The sequence below is a fragment of the Nasonia vitripennis genome, chromosome 1 (assembly GCF_009193385.2).
Source record: "Nasonia vitripennis strain AsymCx chromosome 1, Nvit_psr_1.1, whole genome shotgun sequence".
In the NCBI taxonomy this organism is placed as follows: domain Eukaryota; kingdom Metazoa; phylum Arthropoda; class Insecta; order Hymenoptera; family Pteromalidae; genus Nasonia; species Nasonia vitripennis.
The window spans coordinates 22065500-22085144 of record NC_045757.1 but is presented as its reverse complement, the minus strand read 5'-3'; the positions used below and the strand labels follow the sequence as shown (position 1 = coordinate 22085144).

Here is a 19645-nt window from a genome sequence, read left to right as displayed (position 1 = left end):
GCAACGGATAGTTATGAAAACCACGCTGGATAAATTGAAAATTCGAAATTAGGCAGAACCAACCTTGTCATCGAAGAGTCTCTGCCAGTGGTGCTGCGACTGCTGATGCTGCTGCAACTGCTGGTTCTGCAGATTCTGGGTGTCACTCCAGTCGACGACAGCAGGCTCGTTGTCTTGCGGAAAGCTGTCGCGTACTCTGACGGGTCTGGCCAGAGACGAGCGTTTCCTCGCTGGCGTCGGCGGCTTCTTCTGGTGCTTGTCGGCCAGCTGTTGCGCCTCGTTGCAGCTGCTGCCGTTGGAGGTGCAACTCTTGGACAACCAGCGGCGAATCGACGGATCCTTGACGCTCATCAGGTAGCTCTCCAGTCGGCGAGTGCTACTGCTCTTGTTGGCCGCGGAGCTGCAGCTACTGGTTGTGGCTGCCTGCTGCAGGTTGTTGATCTTCTGGACCTTGTTCTTGTTGGCGCTGGTCTGGCTATTCGCGCTGTACTTCTGGTTCTTGCTGTTGTTCCGGTTGTTCCGGTTGTACTGGTTGTTCTGGTTGTTGTTCCTGGCGAGCTGCTTGCTGCGGTTTCCGCTGCTCGTCCGGTAACTCTTGCTGTTGCCGTTCTTGCCACTGCTGCTGCTGCTGCTCGCGACGTTGTTGTTGTTGTTCAAGATGTTGTTCTTGCTCTTGAGGAGGAGATCGTGACGGCATTGCTCGGCGCACTGCAGGCAGTCGTAATACTTCTCTGAGGCGTTCTGGGTCCCGGGGGCGCGCACGCGATTGCGGTTCCGTCCGGCCTGGGCCTGCGGAGGCTGCCGTCACACCTCCTGCAGGTACTTGAGCGGACAAAGGATTTCTTTGTAGCGCACCTCCCCGTCCTTGCCCGCTTGACCGGAGGACAGGACGTCAGTTGCACAGCGCACCATCGCCACGCCCTCGACCTCGTCGCCCACTTGAACCACGATCTATAGACGATTTTCGGCATGAAGACGATATAGAAAGATCTCTTGGAGCAATTGATGTGTGCTTATTGTTTGTTTAATCGTTACCTGATCGCGAAGAAGAGTAGTCTGATCGGCCAGCTGCAAATTCCGCGTGACCTGTAGTGTCTTCTGACCGGATTCAACCCTCATGACATACGTGCTGGGAAAGAAACCCGCGCGTCCGCCTAAACATTTGCCCTTCCACCAGTCCTTGTCGGATTTATCGATCACCGTTATCTTGTACCCGGCTCTGTAATCATTGCAATTACTTACTTGTGTACCAAACACAATCATTGTAATTGTGTTTGGTACACAAGTTTTATCTTCGATAAAGCGTATAATATACGAGCGATAAACTATGAAAAGATCCCTTTTATACTTTTTAATAACATAGTCTGTTATCGTTAAATTATTGCGCAAAATACAATAAAAAAAAAACGAAGCGGTTACTCACTTAAGATCAAGTTCATCGCGATGTCTGGCCTCGAAGTTGTAGAGTACAACGTAAAGATTGTTTGGTGGCAACACTCGCTTGCCAGGCGGATTGAGATGATTCTGATTATTCAAGTGAGGCGAGGGGCATGGCGAGGTACTCGCCGAAGAGTACGATTTCTCATTGTCGTCGGGTAGTTCGACGCTCGACATCCTGATGGTGCCACGAAGATGCTGCTTGTGGATACCGTGGATGCTCTGACCCGGACTGCATGGGGCTGCTAAAATACCAAACAGACATCAAGTTTAAGCTGATGTGACTTTTGTCACAATACATTTACTATAGATGCATTAAAGTAGTATCAAAATGGTCATAACGATTGTTTCTATCGAGGTTTTTTAGAATGATTCAAGAGCGTTGCATGCATTCTATTGATTTAATGAACACGTACTTATCAGTATAGGTATAAACCGAGCATTGACAGACGCAAGATTTCCTGTAGGTATTCGCAATGATTGCATTTTAAAGTTAGAAGAAATTCATATGCTGTCAGACTGAATTCTACTGGTGAACAATGAAGTTAATTACAGATTTGCAGATCTTCTCTGATAATTTTCTAGGCCGAACTGCGATGACAAAGAATACTTGACAAAAAAGCAAGAATAAGAATTTTCTTGATAAAAATTTAATCGTTTTTCAATTGGATACTTTCGTTGGCAAACAACCGTGAAATCATTTCGACACGTCGTGCGATTCGGGCAGAGCGCGTTAAATCGTTATCGAGAATTATGATTCCGCTGGATATCGCTATACTATACTGAGACAGCAAGTGGGTTAGCGGTCCAGGCACGATTCGTGCGTAGGATTATAAATCGCTCGGCATGTTGCCGTAGCCTATAAGCTGGTTATTTAAACAACTGAGCGGGAGGTAGAGACTCGTGTTTTCTCAATATACACCACGAGCACGCAATCCTGTTTTCATAACCGCGCGCATTCGATTGAATTCGAGAACGATATATGTTCAGATGCTTGATTCTTGCGTTCGGTTTTATACTGGGGGGGAAACCCTGTACAACGACTAGTAAAATTAGCCCTAGCGCGCTTTTGCAACGGATTATTCCTGGAATTTCACAGATTGATTTCTCGTTTTGTTTTATCATTCGAATTCTGGCTCACGATGAATTTTCGCCAGCATTATTACTGTTTGCTCTCATTTCAACGAATCACACTAAAATCTTGCGTTATTAAAGTTTGTGTATGCTCGTTTCATCCTCTTGAAAAGTTTTTAAAATTTTTTGTCGTTAAATAATTTTACACGTTTTCTCAGTACTACAAAATGCGTGAGCTTGTGAGGTTTACGCACAGTATGAATGATAATATATACTTACATAATCGATTAATGCTGCCGCTGTCGGAACGTCGAGGCGGCGTTGATTCCCCGCGCTGGCCCGAGTTGTGATAGTCCCGGGGCGTGCGATGCCGCACATGGGCCGAACCTTCTGGCGAGTCCAGGCTAAGGCTCTTCATGCGCAAATTTAGTCGCTCTCTACGACGCTGTGGACTGTGTGGAGCTTCGCCATCGCAGAAAAGAAAATGCCCAATTATCATCGATTTTTACATAAATTTCTGATTTTTATACAATAATAAAACAAAGCTTTATAGGCAGAAAAGACAATTAGCGACGGCATCTTGCGTTCTTTGATTTCTTTATCGAAAAGTTTACTTGTGAATTTAGTTACAATCAAAACACTGAATAATTGATTAATACTTCTAAAAGAAATGCTTATTCTATATTATCAGATCTCCTTTACTCAGTGTAATCCAAAAACACATTCTTGGATTGCACCTCCAGATAAAAAATGGAAATTTTCTGGTTTTTGTTAGTTTTTTCCATGTTAAATTCTTATACGAGAATTTACGGTGCCGCGAAAAAAAGTTTGGCAAGCGATTGGCGATGCACGCGCTCATTTTTTTGCATTGGAAGGAACAAAGAACCGAAAAAATTGTTCTGGTAGATGTACCCTCAAATCTAAAATTTCAACTTCCAGCACCCGATTTTTTCTACTCGGTCGTGGATTTGCACATATGTGTGAAAAGATACGTTGAATAATTTGATTCTTTTTAAAAATTTGCGTATGTTCACCGTGAATGATTTGATATTCACGTGACCTACTTCAAATATTTGCAAAAATGTAAGATAAAACTTTTTAAAATCGAAAAAAATTTTAATGGAAAAATCACACTGAGATTATTTTTGCATGGCTTTGCGGTAGTTTGATTATTCTATTACAGTACGTTTTAAATTAAAGAAAAAATGTAGGCAATCCTCGGTAGATAACACCCATCAGAGATAAAAAAGTTAGCTGTCGCTAATTGTCAGTTCGAAGACGCGTGAGGCAGCAGGCGCTTTTGCATGCGCTTTCGTTCCGCATAAATATGCACACACGTACACGTACACAGAGAGTATAATATATAGAGCACACAAATATACACATGGACAGAGATATAAAAGGAGCGAAAGACATAAATATACAGAGGTGCCATAGTGCGCGCGCAGATATTGTCGGCGCTAAAAAGAAGAAACAAGAAAAAGTCCGTTCCTCATGGGGGACACGAGGCCCGCCGCCGCGTTGCCGCGGGGCAAGAGTTACCTCTACTGCGTACCTACCTTCTGTGCAGGCGTCCCCGAGGACACCTCCTCCGTCTCTTCCTCTCTGCACCCCGTTGCGGCTTATTTGCGGTATTTGCGTATTATGCCCTGCATTCTTTCTCGCGCGCGCTCTAGCTCTCGTGTTTCTTTTTTAATCGTCCTCGTGGCTGCTCTCTCAAGAACTATACTACTGCTCCCCTTCTTTTTCATTCTCGTCTTTTTTTAAAGCCTGCAGCGAGCTGCTTTTTATCCACCTACTTCTTTGGCTAAGCGAGCTTGAAAATAGCGCTTCTAATTTATATTTAAGCGCGCGCATTGCTTATTGTGCTGGATATTCAAATGAGGAAGCATTTACTATTTTATTGCTATAAATAAGAGTAAATGCCTTTCTATAAATATTCGTATTAATCAATCGAAACCAAAATTTCATTTAAATAGAAGACTAGCTATTGCTTCATTATACATCTTGACACATTCTGATAGTTTCGGAAAACAGTAAAAAAATCTACGCTAATAATTTTTAAGTATTGGTATAATAATATTTCTTATATTGTAGGTATTATTGTCTCCGGAAAAAATTCATCAAAAATGCAATATCGTTGTTAATTAGCATCAGTATCGTGATAATAACGCCTGACAAACTGGCAAAAATGATGATGCATTAGACGGAGAAAAGCTCCTGCGCCGACCATAATACAACGCCACTATTGTGTATAGTAAAAAGTTTTTGACTGGCCTTTCTTTCACCGCTTGAACTTTCAGACTCTCTAGTCTCTAGCCAGCGACGATGGTGGCGTATAGACGTTTTTTAGATTCATATATGGGTTTTTTCCGTCCATGTTCAAAACAGCCTTGTTGGGCCTGCTTGAGCGGCCAGTCATGCAATAACCGAGCCGTACATTTTTCATCGCTTATCTCATAATCATATGGGAATTATCGTTGCACTTTATTCTTATACGTTCTTGAGCTATCTAGATCATATTACATCTGAGTTAATCATGACAGGATGAAACGCGGTATAAAATTTCATCAACGAAAGAAGAAGCACGAGCGAATGATTACCACCTACGTCGCTACCCGGCTCTGTGATATAAATTACACGGATCCGTGAGCAAACTCGCGGCGGGGACAAGGAACCCTCTCTTCGAGCCTATACCTCAGATTGTATACCTACGTACGCCACTCACGTCGCGCATATATATGGTTGGTAATGTGTACGTGTGTGTATATACGCTACACAGCCTTGCGTTTTACACACGCGCCATAAATCATCGTCGTCGCGGAGGACCCTTAAGCCTTTCTCCGAGGGATGAAGGGAATTTTGAAGGCTGCGCCGAAGCCGCGATTACCGAGCTACGCTCTGACTCCACCTTATGCAAAGAGGACTTTGTGTAGCATAGGATTTGAGATAATCGAGATGCTGCGTATATCCCCAATTTTGTTCATGAATTATTTCACTTCAACTTCCTTTGGCAAAGAAATAACATTGTAACACAACTCGTATAATTTTATCAGCTTGCTAAGAATTGCAAATTTATCGCTTAGTAATAAATTGCTCGATCAAATTCATGGGTGATTGTTAATTCTAGCTGTATTTCAAAATCAATGTAAAATCAGATGGACAAATGCAATGTGCGGCTTACCCTCTAGCTAAAGCAATTATGACGTCATTATACTGTATAAAGGTTACGAGAGGTCGTGTCACCCTTTGTCGCCATCATTAACGACGAGCCATTAATTCCTGTGCGACATTAAAGAGAAAGTTATTAGGGAAAGGCGTGCGGATGTAGTAAAACGGGGAAGTTTAAAAGTGGGAATTTCGCGGGGTTTCAAATAAATTTAGTGTCTTTATTGTGATAGTAGTTAGGAGTCGTTTAGAGTTGAGCTTGGTCAACGCTTTCAACTTATACGAGCTTGAAACTTTCATGGTTCAATCAATGTAAAACGTATTAAACGTTTGATTACATCTAGATATTCTTTTGAATTCAAAAGATTTGATAAGCCCTAAATTTTTTAATTTTTATGAGTGCCTATAAAACTTGATGTAAACAATTGTATACTGTCTACGTGGCTTCTATTTAACTATATTTTTTATTACATAAGCGCATGTGAAGAATAACTATCAGAAGTCGATGCATTATTATTTTCGTATTCACAAACCAGCGATTCTGCGATGAATACCTATAAATACCGTAAATAGTGTTTTGCGATCTCATGCTCTACAAGAACTCTGAATAGAGACTAAGCTTCTTTGTCACACGCTTCACATTCAAGCAACCGAAATTCGTGCGAGACATGATTGATTACATTTTTATATTAATTTCGGAGAATTTGTTTCGCGCTAGAATCGTGACTGGAGCTTAATTTTACGAGAAGTAAAAAACTGCTTATCATTTTTCCTTCATTCTACTTTCCAATCTATATAAGGTTTATCCAAAATAAATAGCATGGCTACATCTATTTTTTATTGATAAAAATGGACATCATATTGAAGTATAATTGTTATTGTCCCTGCATCGCGTAATTAAAGACGATTATCATTTTTCATAGCTTTCACTGTAAATCTTTGATAACGTCGCGTTGCAATATTTATCAAATATGTAACCTCGCGTGAGACCTAATTACCTAATTAATGACAGACGCGTAGGCTTTTTTCGTCGTAAATTATGTTTCATACACCGAAAGGAAGAACAAGAAAAACGAAATAACGCAGGACGATTAGTAAGAGGTCGAGTGACAGGGCAAAATATCGAGATCACAGGCATTTTTGCTGCTTTTCTCATATGGTAGACTTGACAGTGTCCAAATCAGCCAAGTAAAGAAAACGAATAGAGTTTATTTGATGGATCGCTATTTTGTTGCTCGTGTCTTGTGAAAGAATATGTGTTCTGAAAAGTACTGCGCAAACAAAGGCCCATTTTTATCCAATACTTTTAACGTTAACAGAAATTATATACCAACTAGCTGAATTAAATAAAAATATTACCCATCAACATAATCGAAACAGCCAAGAAAGTCTGACATTTTTTGAATTTTAAGCTACCAAGTGACACTTAACGGAATACATTTATCACAAAAAATTCTTACTCTCTGCATATCTATATTTTATCAGCGGCTATTATATACTTTATCCGCGTCGACAGTTACGCGTGAGCCGTTATACTCGGGGAATAGGTTCGAGTGACACTTCAATTACTCGCTGGGCTTGTGTACGATGAAGCATAGCTAGCGTGCAGCATCGTGCCCGTCGATGGATCTGAAAATTCATCTAGCGGACGGCAGAAAGCACGAATAGGTATACATGCACCTACCGTAGACATGGAGTGGACGCTCGACCTCGACCCGCCCACGCCCGAAGAAAGACGGATTGCTGTTTTTACGGCGCGCGCGCGCGATTCGCGGCCGAAGTGCCGCTGTTCTTTCCTCGCTAGATGTGTGTGTACTTTGCAAAATTTATGCGGGCGCGAGCGAAGGAGCTCCACTTTTGCCGAATGCAAGATTAAGAGTTGGGTGCGCGAGATGTTGTGGGTATATATAGGTATGTATCTCGCCGCCGTCGCGGGGCTATGTGCGCGCGTAGGTTGCGGCCCGATACTTTATTCAAGATGCACACGCGCGGGCGCCCGACTATTTCCAGCGCGTGTACGTGTAAAATTTCGTTTTCTCATGAGCTATGCGCATTAACCTCGTTGAATGATGAATGCCCTCGCCCCGGCTACGTTTCATCTTTATAATTGTGTTAAATATTTTCTGATCCGACGCGGCGGGCTTAACGAAGTAAACCGGAGCTCTCTCTGCTTTACTACTTTATGACGGGCATATTTATAAAATGGAGTGGATTTCTATAATCGCTTAATGCTGTCGCTCGACGCTCATTTATTAGTTTGATGATCTCGAAGTTATTTTTGCGAAAAATATTTGCTATGTTAATCGGATCGTTGCTTTTTTTTTAATTTTCCGTTAACTCAAGTCCTCCTGATTGTGATTGGTCAGTTCGCACACGATCTTGATTTAGGCATGAATTTCCAACTTCAAAATGTAAAAATTCAGAAAATATCATAATAAGGTTGTGCTGAGTTCGTTTTGAATGACCAGTATTTTCAAATGTACCAGATGTATTATTGAATGTATGTTATCCATGCGATTGAAGAAAAAATACATCTTAGAGAAATATTCAGTATGACAGATAAGTTATGGCATTATATTTTTTAATTGAATGAATCCCTTTCATATGCACATAATTATCCTTTATAACTATATGAATTCGCAGCAGCAGTATTAATCTTGTACTTAAAAAATTTAATTTGAAAAATCGAGTTCTTTCGGTTTATTAAGTATGAAGTGATTGATAATTGCTGATTGAAACTATATAAATAGAATGTTTTTAAAAATTTTGTTACGAAATACATTTTTTTTAAATATTACAAAACAGCTTTTCTTTGATACCTTAGATGTATAACACAAAAGGGCGTGAAAAATGAAAGAGTAGAGAAGCGAGTATAGTATTGTCAATGTACAGACAAATATTATAAGGAAAACTAGATTCGAAGAAAAACAAAGGCCATCTTTGAATCAAAGGTGAAAAGAAAGTTGAAGATACGCATAGCACAAAACGAAAGGTGTTAAAAAGGGAAACAGTTAGATTGGAAAACGCGAAGATCGAATATCGAAGGACCTTATTAGATTTGTATTCGTCACAAGGTTACGAAAGCCTTGCAATTGTGCCTTCACCATCGTTCATTTTATTGTTATTATTGTGATTATAATATATGAATTGAAGTGCGCCACTTTTTTATTACTTTACGATTTTGTTACATAATATTGCATTTTAAGGTATAAACATTCATAATTATAATTAGACTATGCACATTATACACGAATTTTTGAAAAGAATAGGCAATAAAAGCCAACATTATAGAGCATAGATTTCATATCTATTTCAAGTTAGATGCGATAGTTTAAGAATCGGCTAGGGATCTATAAGTTTTATTTTATCTTAAAATCGTTTTAAATATAAAGAGATTATAATATCCCAGAATGTCATCACAATGGCTCTGTTCCGAGGTAGGACAAGAGTTTAAACGATGCGATCAGCTCTTGCCCATCGTTTGATCAAGGAATGACCTAATTTTGCAATCTCTGCACAAGACGTACTCTTAGATTAATATTTCTGGAGTAACCCAAAATGTATTATCGCTATCAAAGGCAGAGTCATGAAAATTAGGCCAATAACGTTGGTTGCGCAATGAATGTAAATTAAAAGCGAAAACGTCCACGGCAAAAGTAAAGAGACTAATATAATATATTTTGAGGGAGTGTATGAGAGGTGATGGTGCCTACTTGTTGCTTTAAGTGGGAAGGATGGGCTTATACGCAGCTTCAGTGTAGTGGTATTATATACATATGTAGCTTTTGGAAATAATTGAGGAAGTCTTGTCTAACTATATCACTGGCGAGATAAATTATCCAACGTTGTACAAAAAAATTAGAGTCCTTGTGCTATTATTTAGTAAAGTATTTTATTACAGCGAATCTAACATTCTTCGGTTGCCTTCTAATCATGAACTTATATACTACCGACTATCGAAAAAATTATCAGTGAGATTTTATTTGAAATAAAATCATAATAATGACAGAAAATGATAATAGAATAAAGTTATGATTTCTTCGTTACGACACTATTGAGAGTGCTTAAATTGATCGATAAGAACTAGCTGAGAAGAGTGTAATATTTTGATGATAAATAAACAGAAGAAAGCAATAGTCGGTAGAACTTGTATCATGGCACGCTTACGATTACGCAAATAAAAATTATTGTATATTTTACTGTACCATAAATATCATTTATGCAAATGAGCAGTTTAAAATTGAAAACAAATATTATAAAAAGTTGTTGATTTATGTAATATAATACACTACACGTCTTAAGGTGTAAAGAGGTTAAATTGATCAGACAAAACGAAAGCTGAAAATAATATTGGTGAGCATTTACAACTGTACAGCATTAGAAAATCAGAAGAAGAATTAAAATAACAGTAAAAAAGAAACAAATATTAATTGAAAATTTGATAAAGACGATTGTGAATTTTCAGGTTATAAAAAATGCTGGCTTCAAAAAAGAAACAAATATTAATTGAAAATTTGATAAAGACGATTGTGAATTTTCAGGTTATAAAAAATGCTGGCTTCAAATTAAGGTTTTCTGAGATACGCAAAACAATATGGAGCTTCATGATACGTTCAATCCAAGCTTGGAAATAAAGGAAGATTTAGAACTAGAATCTGGAGAATCAAACGCTAAATTTCTATGGTTCATCAAGTTTAGGAATCACGCTGATAGCGACGATTTGCAAATGATGAATGTTCTAGAGTCACCTGTTTTTCATGCTAAACATGACTCTGCCACAAAATGGAAATTGAAGCTATATCCAAATGGGTGCGAAAATGAGTTCAACGGCTATGCATCAATATTCCTGTTTCTTATGTCCAGGGGAGTATCACAAATGCAAGCCTACTTAAAACTATCGATTTCTAAGGGGAATGGTGCGTTTATACGATTCGCGATCTTTGATACGAATATGCATCACGGAGAATCCCTTGCTGTCGTGGGATTTTCAAAATTTGTCAAGAGTTCCTATTTTGCTAAGAACTACAATGGCATCCATCGAAGATGCTGCACCGTGTAGAACCAGCGGTTATTAGGAGATTGTGAAGATTTCAACGTTTTTAAAATTACCTATATACTTGTAATTGTTATTAAACTCGTCAAAAGTGCTGTGTTTCATTTCGCATTTAAGCTTATTGATTAACGTAACGATATTATAATAATTCGATGGGAGAAAACAGTGTGTATCGTTGCAAGAATAGCAGCCTCACCATCGACGACGACTCCCGCGGCTACACACAAAGCCATCTAGCCGTAATCGCCAATTTCTATTTGGCTCACCGAGCGAAAGTAAAAATCCTCCCTATAACACACCTATTTCCCGTGATCCCCATTGAAGCGCAGAATCCACAGTGGCACTTCTTGATATGTCTCTTCGAATAACGACTTTCCCTCTGTGTATGCGTCGGAACTGAAGTTATATCGAAGCGAATTGCCGTCTACCTCAGTGTATGCAGCGCGGGAACTCTGTATACGGGCGGTGCGCACTGAGGCATTCAGCCGAGTGCAGCTCCCGGATGATATTTTTGGTTTGATCGATAGGTCACAAGCAATGCTCGTTTGTGAAAATAATTCAACATGATGCATACCGAGGTGTGTTTGTTTAGCCGATCACGAGCAGGGTATTTCAAATGACCCGATTTCGGTTATTCCAAAAAATCCGAAATTAAAGTCCTTTCAATAAAAGAGAAGCTAAAAGGTCATCTATTCAAACTAGTCGTACGATTAGCATAAAGTCGCACAGCTGAATTACTTATGTCCAACTTTTCCCAGGGGGGAAAGTTGTATTCCACCTGATACAGCTGAAGCATCCGACGCGATAGCGAGAAGCCAGTCGGAATAAAGTGATATCGACGTCGGGGTGCCCTGTGGCCGGCCTTACACGAAACTACACTTCCCTCTCAATTTCTACCTACCTTTTATTTTCTCTTTTCTCTTTGGCGCACGACCATTTTCCTTTCCCTCGCGCGTACTTTCCGGCCGTATCGCTTTCGTATTGCTTTCTCCCTCTCGGACAATAGAAACGAATTTGCCAAGCGGCCACGATTCTAACAAGAAAGGACTCGACTCCCGTCTATTAAGTCAGAATACTTTTTCTTCGAAAACATTTTCTCGGCTTTCGACGCTTTAGAAAATACCTATGACAATAAGAAACGCTTCCAAAAAACAGATTAATCAATATAAAAAGCGTCTTAATAAAAGCTTTTTCAATTTAGGTGTACAGCTGTTTCAGTGGCGCTTGGAAAATAAATCCCACTTTTTTTCCTATAGTAGTCTTTTTTTTCTTCATCACCAATAGAGGGGAGAGGCTCTGGGAACTCTGTGGAGAGTGAATCCCAAAGTCGTTTTCACGATGTCATTCCAGTTCGTATACAGAGGCTCGGTTTGGGTGGCTAAGTGATTGACAATTTTGTTTCTGGATTCTCTCTGACCGATCGATACCATGAAAAAAATTTTGTTTGATGTAACATATTGATTTTCTTCTAGTATGAACTTCCAATTAACAACGCAAAATAAATTATTTGGCCGGTGTGTAAATTTTATTACATTTCTTTTTCAGATCATAAAACATATTCAATAACATTTACACAAATAACAGTGGCATTGACTATCATTTGTTTTTTCGAACTTCTTGACTAAAAACCTTTTACAAGTCTTTGAAACTGTTTATTATTTGTATTGCATAACAAATATATTTTCTTTATGCTTTATGGAAAACAATGTTACATAATAATTAATTCCAAAAATTCACACTTCGTGAGTGGTTTGTTTGTTTCTATGTTACCACGTAGCTACATAATGATTCACTAACAATATACTGATTCGTTGTCTACTGATAGAACACTTAAATTCTAATAATAAACAAAACTTACACTGTAGAATCACTTACTCAAACGCAAAATTATTGGAAATATCATGACTCTAAATTAAACGATGATTCTATATTATTGCAAGAAACGAATATATATATATATATATATATATATATATCTTACATTTATTGGTTTATCATTGATTTTAAATTCTTTTCGAAAAAATTCGTTCAACCCAATTAATAAACATCAAAGCAGCGGAAGTTCCGTGACCGTGAACGAGTCGCCATCGAAAATCAGTGCAGTGGGTCAGAGCTCCAGAGGTTCACGCAACGACGAAAAGTCGTCGAAACGACCAAGAGAACCGGCAAATTAAATAAAAAGAAACGCTCGCATCTCTCTCAAGAGAGAAAATAGACGATTGAAGCCACGAAAGAGAGTCATGGTCAGAGACGCTCGTAAGAAGAGGGGAAAGCATCGAAGCGTTGCTCCGACCCGATGCGTGGGCAGAATATATAGACGTTATGTCGACGTGTTCGTCGTCATCGGTAGGCGCCGCTAACGCGCTTCACGATGCTGCGCGTCGTCGAAGAACCCGGCGAGCGCTGCTGTTGGCCGGAGGTGGGCGAGACGGCGCTTTGCGGGCTGTTTGGCGATAAGTCGTAGTCACTTGATTCAGTCGACTGGCCCAAGAACAGCGGCTGACCGAAGGGTCGTGCTCGGGAAACCGAGCCACCTGGATACCCCGGAAACCCCCCAACGAATTTTGGTACTTTAGTCTCGCTATGTTAAGCTTCGTGGGTTGATTGTACTTGTCTTATTATTAGAAGATGGCGACTTGTGTTCGTTAAGTTTCTTTTTTCTTTAATCTTTTTCTTATTTTCGACAATTTTTCCAAGAGTAGATGAAAAATATTTGTTTATAAGTATAATAATTAATAAGTATAATAAATTTTATGTGCCAAATACGCACTGTCATGTAAATGAACGATTTTCTCCTCAGTAGCGTGCAATATAATTGCAGTCCATATTCAAAATTGTGCATTTACGAATTTGTGATATTCATAGATTTTAGACCATTTCAAAAAAGACAAGCTGAATTTTGTTGAATTTTTTAATAAAACTTGGTGCTATATGACGGCGCAGTATTAATCTAAAGTGAAATCTTGATAGGTATATAAATATGATTATTGACTAACAAGGTTAACGATTATACTTAGGTTTAAATCGAAACAATGATATGGTTATTTGTATATCAATAGTCTGTTAGTATTTTCTATAGCCTGCAAACGTAAAAATTTTAGGTTCGAAAATAATCAGTGTGTTTTTGTCACATGTTTTTTCTATGATTTGTTTATATTATCATACAAGTTACTCTTTTATCGACCATGAACAATTTATTCTACAATAATTGTTACAATTTAATCAAAAGTTCTAAAGCCAAAAGCACCAAGTTTTACTAGATATAATAAACATGTTTATAATAGGAATCATAACTTTTATGCATAAAAGTCAATTTGCATATAATATAGCTCGTAAATTGATAAATAGCTTTACTTACATCGTCTTAACTTAGCATAATGAACATGAGGCAAACTCACTTACTGTTTTAATGAAAAATTTTTCCTTGTGTGAATTTCAAGCTTATTTAACTATATAACTTCATGATATTTTGTGTGAATATAAGTTTTCACGTAAAACAGTCGCAAATTGCTGGATTACACAGGTACATTGCTTAGCTCGTTAGTTTCTTGAAAACCATTCTTGCACATTTTGATCTCATTCTGAGATGTTTTTCACTTCATTAAATGCCGTAATGAAAATTGCATCAATTACCATTCCAAAAAAATATGATACAAAAATTCCTGTAATTCTTTGTGAATCGCAAACTCGTGGTTTTTCTCTTCGATCGCTCATTAATTTAGAAGTAAGCGTAGCATGAATGCGAATAATTTTTTGCTTCATTTTGTCAGTAAAATTCCCTCGTTCTTCTCTTAATGGAGTCGTTTTGCTCTGTATCAGTAGGGAAGAAGAAAACTAAAAGAAGGGCTCTTAGCCATTTAATGAGAGGGAGAAATGAGCTGGGAAACCAATCGTCGTCATGTCGACTGCTTCTTAGTTTTGACGATGATTTTTCCTATGGCTGTAAAAAAATCCTGATATTTGCGAAGCACTGAACATCACGATGAGAATAATGGCACAAATGTTTGTGGAAAATGAAGATCAATATATCGATCGGCTGATTATAGTTCTGGCTTTCAGTGAGATTAGGGGTATTAAGGAAAACATTTTATAGCACTGCGTGGAGTAAATCCATACTTATTTCACGCTTATCCCTTTTTGGCTGTGAGAAGTAGCCCTTTTTGCACCGTGATGCTAACTTCACGCAAAAATGAACTGCTAATTCCACGGATAAGCGTGACAGAGGATTTATTCTAGACAGTGCTATAAAATATCGAACGATACACGCCAATAGTCGTCCTCCATGGCACGGCGTTGACTTATTTCACTAGTATCGCAATGAGACACCATGATGTAATAATAATAGATGCATCAAAACTTGGAGTGTAATAAGCTAGCCACAACATACGATATGAGATGAGGATTCGCGCGGTAATTTATAACAATTTGAAAGAGCTGGACTCAATTAATAACACCCTCGTCACCTTTCATCTCTCGTCCAAGCAATTTCCAAGATCAGTTGAACAAGAATTCAATTTTCGAAAAGTTATCCATCTCGCAGCTGTGCGCGACCGCACACGAGAAGCGCATATAAGAAAATTACGGAACGAGCGTCACTACGACCTGCAAATCTGTCGAGCAATATTCGATTTGTCATCTTGGCATAAGCGCGACGCGAAGCGCCCGAGAGTTTGACATCGAGTACAAGGTATAATATATAATATATACATCGACGCCGACCCTACAATTATAACAGCTTTAGCTTCGAGAGTTTACAAGTACCTTGCCTGATAATCCGTTTTCACGCACATGGAGAAATGGAGCAGCAACAAGGGTTCGTATAGACACACACTCGAGTCGCGCCTAGACGGCACGGCGAATGACAATTAAACACGATATCCAATTAAGGCAGTTCGCGGCGTAGTAGGCTTGCCGAAGCACATCGCTCTCGCTTTTAACGAGTGCGGCTGGGGGCTGGGCCAACATGGCCTCTATGGATTTAGCGCAGTCTCGAGCAATGCGCTTTCCCTTGTCTGCCGGTATCGATATACACCAATTCCGTCACACCGAAGTCGCGAGGGTCTTTGATTAATTGACGGGAAAACTGATTGCCCCGCGCGGCGACGCCAGCAGGATGATGCTTTTGGGTCATTAGCGCACGAGTTCCTCCTGCAGTTCGATTTTTCCAGGCAACGCTCGCTTTTCTATGTTGTACGCGTTCCTTCATCGTGATTTGTTATCAAACTAGCTTGATGGGCGAGTGATGACAGAGGCTTTTGTATATCAAAGACCGCGAAGTGAATTGTTGTACAAACGATGTATCTCGAAGTAGTTGCTATAAATCGTCTACAATATAATAGTAACGGCTTTAGAATGACTTTGGTGTAAGCTGTGCCTAATAATGTAAACTACGTGTATTGTATAGAGATGATTAAAAATATATTTCAAAACCTGCATATTTAAACTTTGGTATATTATTCAACGATGAGTATAGATATATAACATTATTGAAGTAATCAAGGTAGACGCTATGTCTGAGAGCTTATAACGAGATCGATCAAGTATCCACGTAAAACCTCAATTTTACGATTCGTTTTCATCGTATAGTATCAATAAACGTGATCAAATCATTTCTCAAAGATATGAAAATAATTTTTACCCTTTATAATCGACAATACTTCTCTAGATTGTATACTATAGATGATGATGTTTGGCACTACCTAGCAAATATTATTATTCAACATTAATGCATAGCTTCTGCTGACATTATATGCGTCATTATATGCTTACAAATTTAGATTTATAATATGATTTCGTGTCATGGCAAATTGCTAGTGTACAAGATGTATAAAAAACAGTTTTGGTTTCTGTACGATTTTTGTAATTTTTTAATGAATTTATGATGCACGTGGCGGGCGAGCAGCTCGTGTCCTTTTAATGCATACCTCCAAGACGTATTGTATATAAATGATACATTTAGATCGTAAAATCTGATGTCTGATTATATAATTTAAAATAAATAATCCATTTAAGATGCTTTATAAATTGAAATTTTTAATAACTATATTCGTACTTCAAATTACAAGCATAAATTTATGTTTCTTATAGTAAGAATTGCAAACAAAATTGTATTGTTCGTGAAACAACTAGAAATATTTATCTGAACAAAAGTTACCCTGATGTTTAGTATTTCTTAAAAAAAACATTTTATTTTTCATAAATTTAATATTATTCTAAAAGTCAGCCATTGAAAACCATCCGCCCGGTTAATATTCCCCTGTCGTCGGAGAGCTTTTTATCATATCTTGCGTATGTTAAAGCCAAGCTTGCGCGCGCGAGTGTATCGTAGAATGTGCGCTTGTACTTGAGCTTTCGGTTAAACAGTCCGATAAAACGTCAGCTGTGGCTCTTTGAACCGTGAAATCGATAACGCGCAATGTACACAGAAGCTCTGTGTATGCGGCTATACTACGTCCGCACATTTTGAGCCAAAGTCTGCGTGTCGTTGTACCAATGCCTGCACGTGCTCGTCAACTCTACGGGCATGCAATTTTTATTGTGTATAGTAGACCTATATATGTCATTCCTCCCGAGGGCTTACAGAAAAAGAGTTTGCGCTCTTTGATCACGTTAAGCTCGAGTGTATTGAACATAGAATTCTTTAAAAACGTAACGTACGTTAACGTCTAAAACATCGTTATATTCTTATGATTCCATCATATCGATCAAAATATACAAACATATACATAAATGAAAAATAATAATATATTCCAAAGATCGTAAAGTGTATTGATAATAGGTCAATATAGTGTAATGATAGCTACAATTACCAAGAATACATAAAGACATACTAAATTGATACCTTTCCGCATCACAGAAAAAAATAATAAGTAAAGACATCCACCATCATAACATCAAGTTTTACGATCTTCACTAAGCATATACGACACACGCACACACACAAAATGCGGTTAAGGTCGATAATCGCGTTTACGCCATGCGCGCTCGAATCGATGAAGAGGAAATAGAAGTATAGGAAAAAAACACAGCAAAGGAGGAGAACCGAAACCAACTGTGGCGTGGACTATAACGCCACGAATAGGCAAATATCCACTGGAGGTTAGCGCGATGTACTAACGATTTTTTTTTTGTGAAAGCCAAATGGCTCTGAAAATATTAAAACGCTCGAGGCTTTGGCCACGATGTTTAAAAAGCCAAACACGCTTGGGTATGAAACCGCCGATGGAAATCAAAAAAGAAAGTTGAACGCGAGTTTGAAATTCTCGCGAGAGAGGATTTTTTCTGCTTTGTTTTGACAAGCGGCAGTGTTGGCTTTGGCTTTTGGTAAACAATTGCTCTTGTATCAGAAAATGATTTACCATATCGAATCGTTTTTTGTACAATTTATAATTTTTTACTTCTGTAACACCATCAATTACAATATAAGATTAATAATTAGTATAAAAGGGAGTTAAATACGATTAAACGAAATCATCATTGAGAATTACTCTTGAATAGTTATAAGTACTATTTCTATCACAGTACAGCATTTTTATAATAATAGATTGTTATATTGAAGACTACAAATAACTGAATTAATGTACCGTATCGATAGTAATTTTAACGATTTTAAGGTAGAGTCACAAAAAATGACAGAGGTGTCGCATGGCGTAAATGCTGATACACGCAGAGATAAGGTGAGAATAAGAGCGAAAAATAGAGAGAAGCGAAGATAAGGATAGGCGGCGCATCCGTCTTACCAGAGGTGGACGAGGAACAGGGTTGGGAAGAGGTGGTCGTCCTCGCTGACGAAGAAGGTGCTGCGCCGGAAGGAGGATGATCTGCTGTGGGAGGCGTAGGTGGTGAATTTGTCGAGTTTCCACGTATCTCGCCAGCCTGCTTCAGCACCTGGTATATGGCGTCCACATCTGCCGGACCGGTCAGTATTGCACGAATATTCAAAGCTCAATCGTTTGATTATATGAGACGTGTTTTCGTTTTCGTCAATTCTCCCTTTTTTAATGTAAATGACAGTGAAATTTCACAGCTCGAAGCGCCGTGCCACATTGGAAACTGGTGGGGTTGAATAAGGTAACAATCTTATACACGTGGAAGTTGCTGGATAAATTATGTGCCATGCGAAATTACAATTTTAAAATAAAACTAGGAATGAAGGCGCGCATCGCGCGCTCTTGATTCTATCTCTGTCTAATAACACTGGTAGAAAATATACCATAAGTGTTGGGCGGCACACTAACGTCTGCTAATATTTCATAAGCATGTAACATGTTACTAAATCCCTCAAAACTATTTTTTAATAAATATATTAATAATGCTCAATGTCGTCATCATTGGTTTGAATAGTGAATTTGAAGAAAAGTTCAGTATAAGAGTTAGTGGGTTTGTCTATCATTACAATGCCATTTATTTGCATTATAAAAAAGCTATACAACTAAAATTTTACACAGATACTTACTATGCTACCTAGACAATATGTAACCTACATAATTATGATTTAACTCTTTTCATTTATATTTTCACATCGAGGCCCATATGAATTTTTAAATTTAGCATATCAAATTTTGCTTGTAGACAGTTACACAGAAACTACCATCTCTAGCACATTGTATTTCTGGTTTCCAGTGTATTTTTACATGAAGAAAGTGATAAGTATTTTAGCTTTTTTGTCAAGGCATTAATTAGAATTTTGACTTTTAACAGTTGTGAGAGATTTTGAGACCGATACCTGTTTCTCCATTTTTGCATTTTTTCTCATTCGAAAACTAACAGGTCTAGAAAGCTCATATTTTGTATATAGATTTCTTTTGAGATTGTGGAAAGATATTTAAAGTTGAATCAACGTTAACTGAAATACTTTTGTGTTCGACTACAACACCCATGATAATTATTTAGTCGTATAGCATGAGTTTGCAT

The 19645-nt window shown here is 38.4% G+C and overlaps 2 protein-coding genes across 9 annotated transcripts in view; one reads left to right on the top strand and one right to left on the bottom strand.

Annotated features, from left to right (window-relative positions):
• The window catches only part of LOC100116062, a 116503-nt gene that overhangs the window by 7233 nt on the left and 89625 nt on the right, over positions 1–19645 (bottom strand). For 4 of the 6 annotated variants that reach the window (XR_004344956.1, XR_004344952.1, XR_004344950.1 and 1 more), the window contains 5 exons: positions 18472–18639; positions 2791–2973; positions 1424–1682; positions 1036–1219; positions 64–951 (listed from right to left, as the gene is read on the bottom strand). Coding sequence is in view for 1 of the 6 variants with exons in the window: in XM_031929341.2 (XP_031785201.1) it covers positions 805–951; positions 1036–1219; positions 1424–1682; positions 2791–2973; positions 18472–18639 (941 nt within the window). In the remaining 5 variants the exon portion in view is untranslated. Of the gene's footprint in view, positions 1–61; positions 952–1035; positions 1220–1423; positions 1683–2790; positions 2974–18471; positions 18640–19645 lie in introns of those variants that run through there. The other 2 variants (XM_031929341.2, XR_004344958.1) reach the window with 2 other exon arrangements.
• Positions 9332–10836, top strand: LOC116738590. Of its 3 annotated transcripts, none has more exons than XM_032600139.1 (2): positions 9332–10032; positions 10203–10836. In XM_032600139.1, the coding sequence occupies exon 2, from the start codon at positions 10274–10276 to the stop codon at positions 10736–10738; it is 465 nt and encodes a 154-aa protein (XP_032456030.1). In that variant the 5' UTR covers positions 9332–10032; positions 10203–10273; the 3' UTR covers positions 10739–10836. The 3 variants fall into 3 exon arrangements, 2 of the variants coding, with proteins under 2 accessions (XP_032456030.1, XP_032456032.1); XM_032600141.1 differs by having other exon boundaries at positions 9332–10144; positions 10221–10836; XR_004344960.1 differs by having other exon boundaries at positions 9958–10032; positions 10221–10309.

Excerpts from the sequence above, each read along its gene's own strand:
- LOC116738590 (XM_032600139.1), top strand. The coding sequence starts at position 10,274 with ATGGAGCTTCATGATACGTTCAATCCAAGCTTGGAAATAAAGGAAGAT.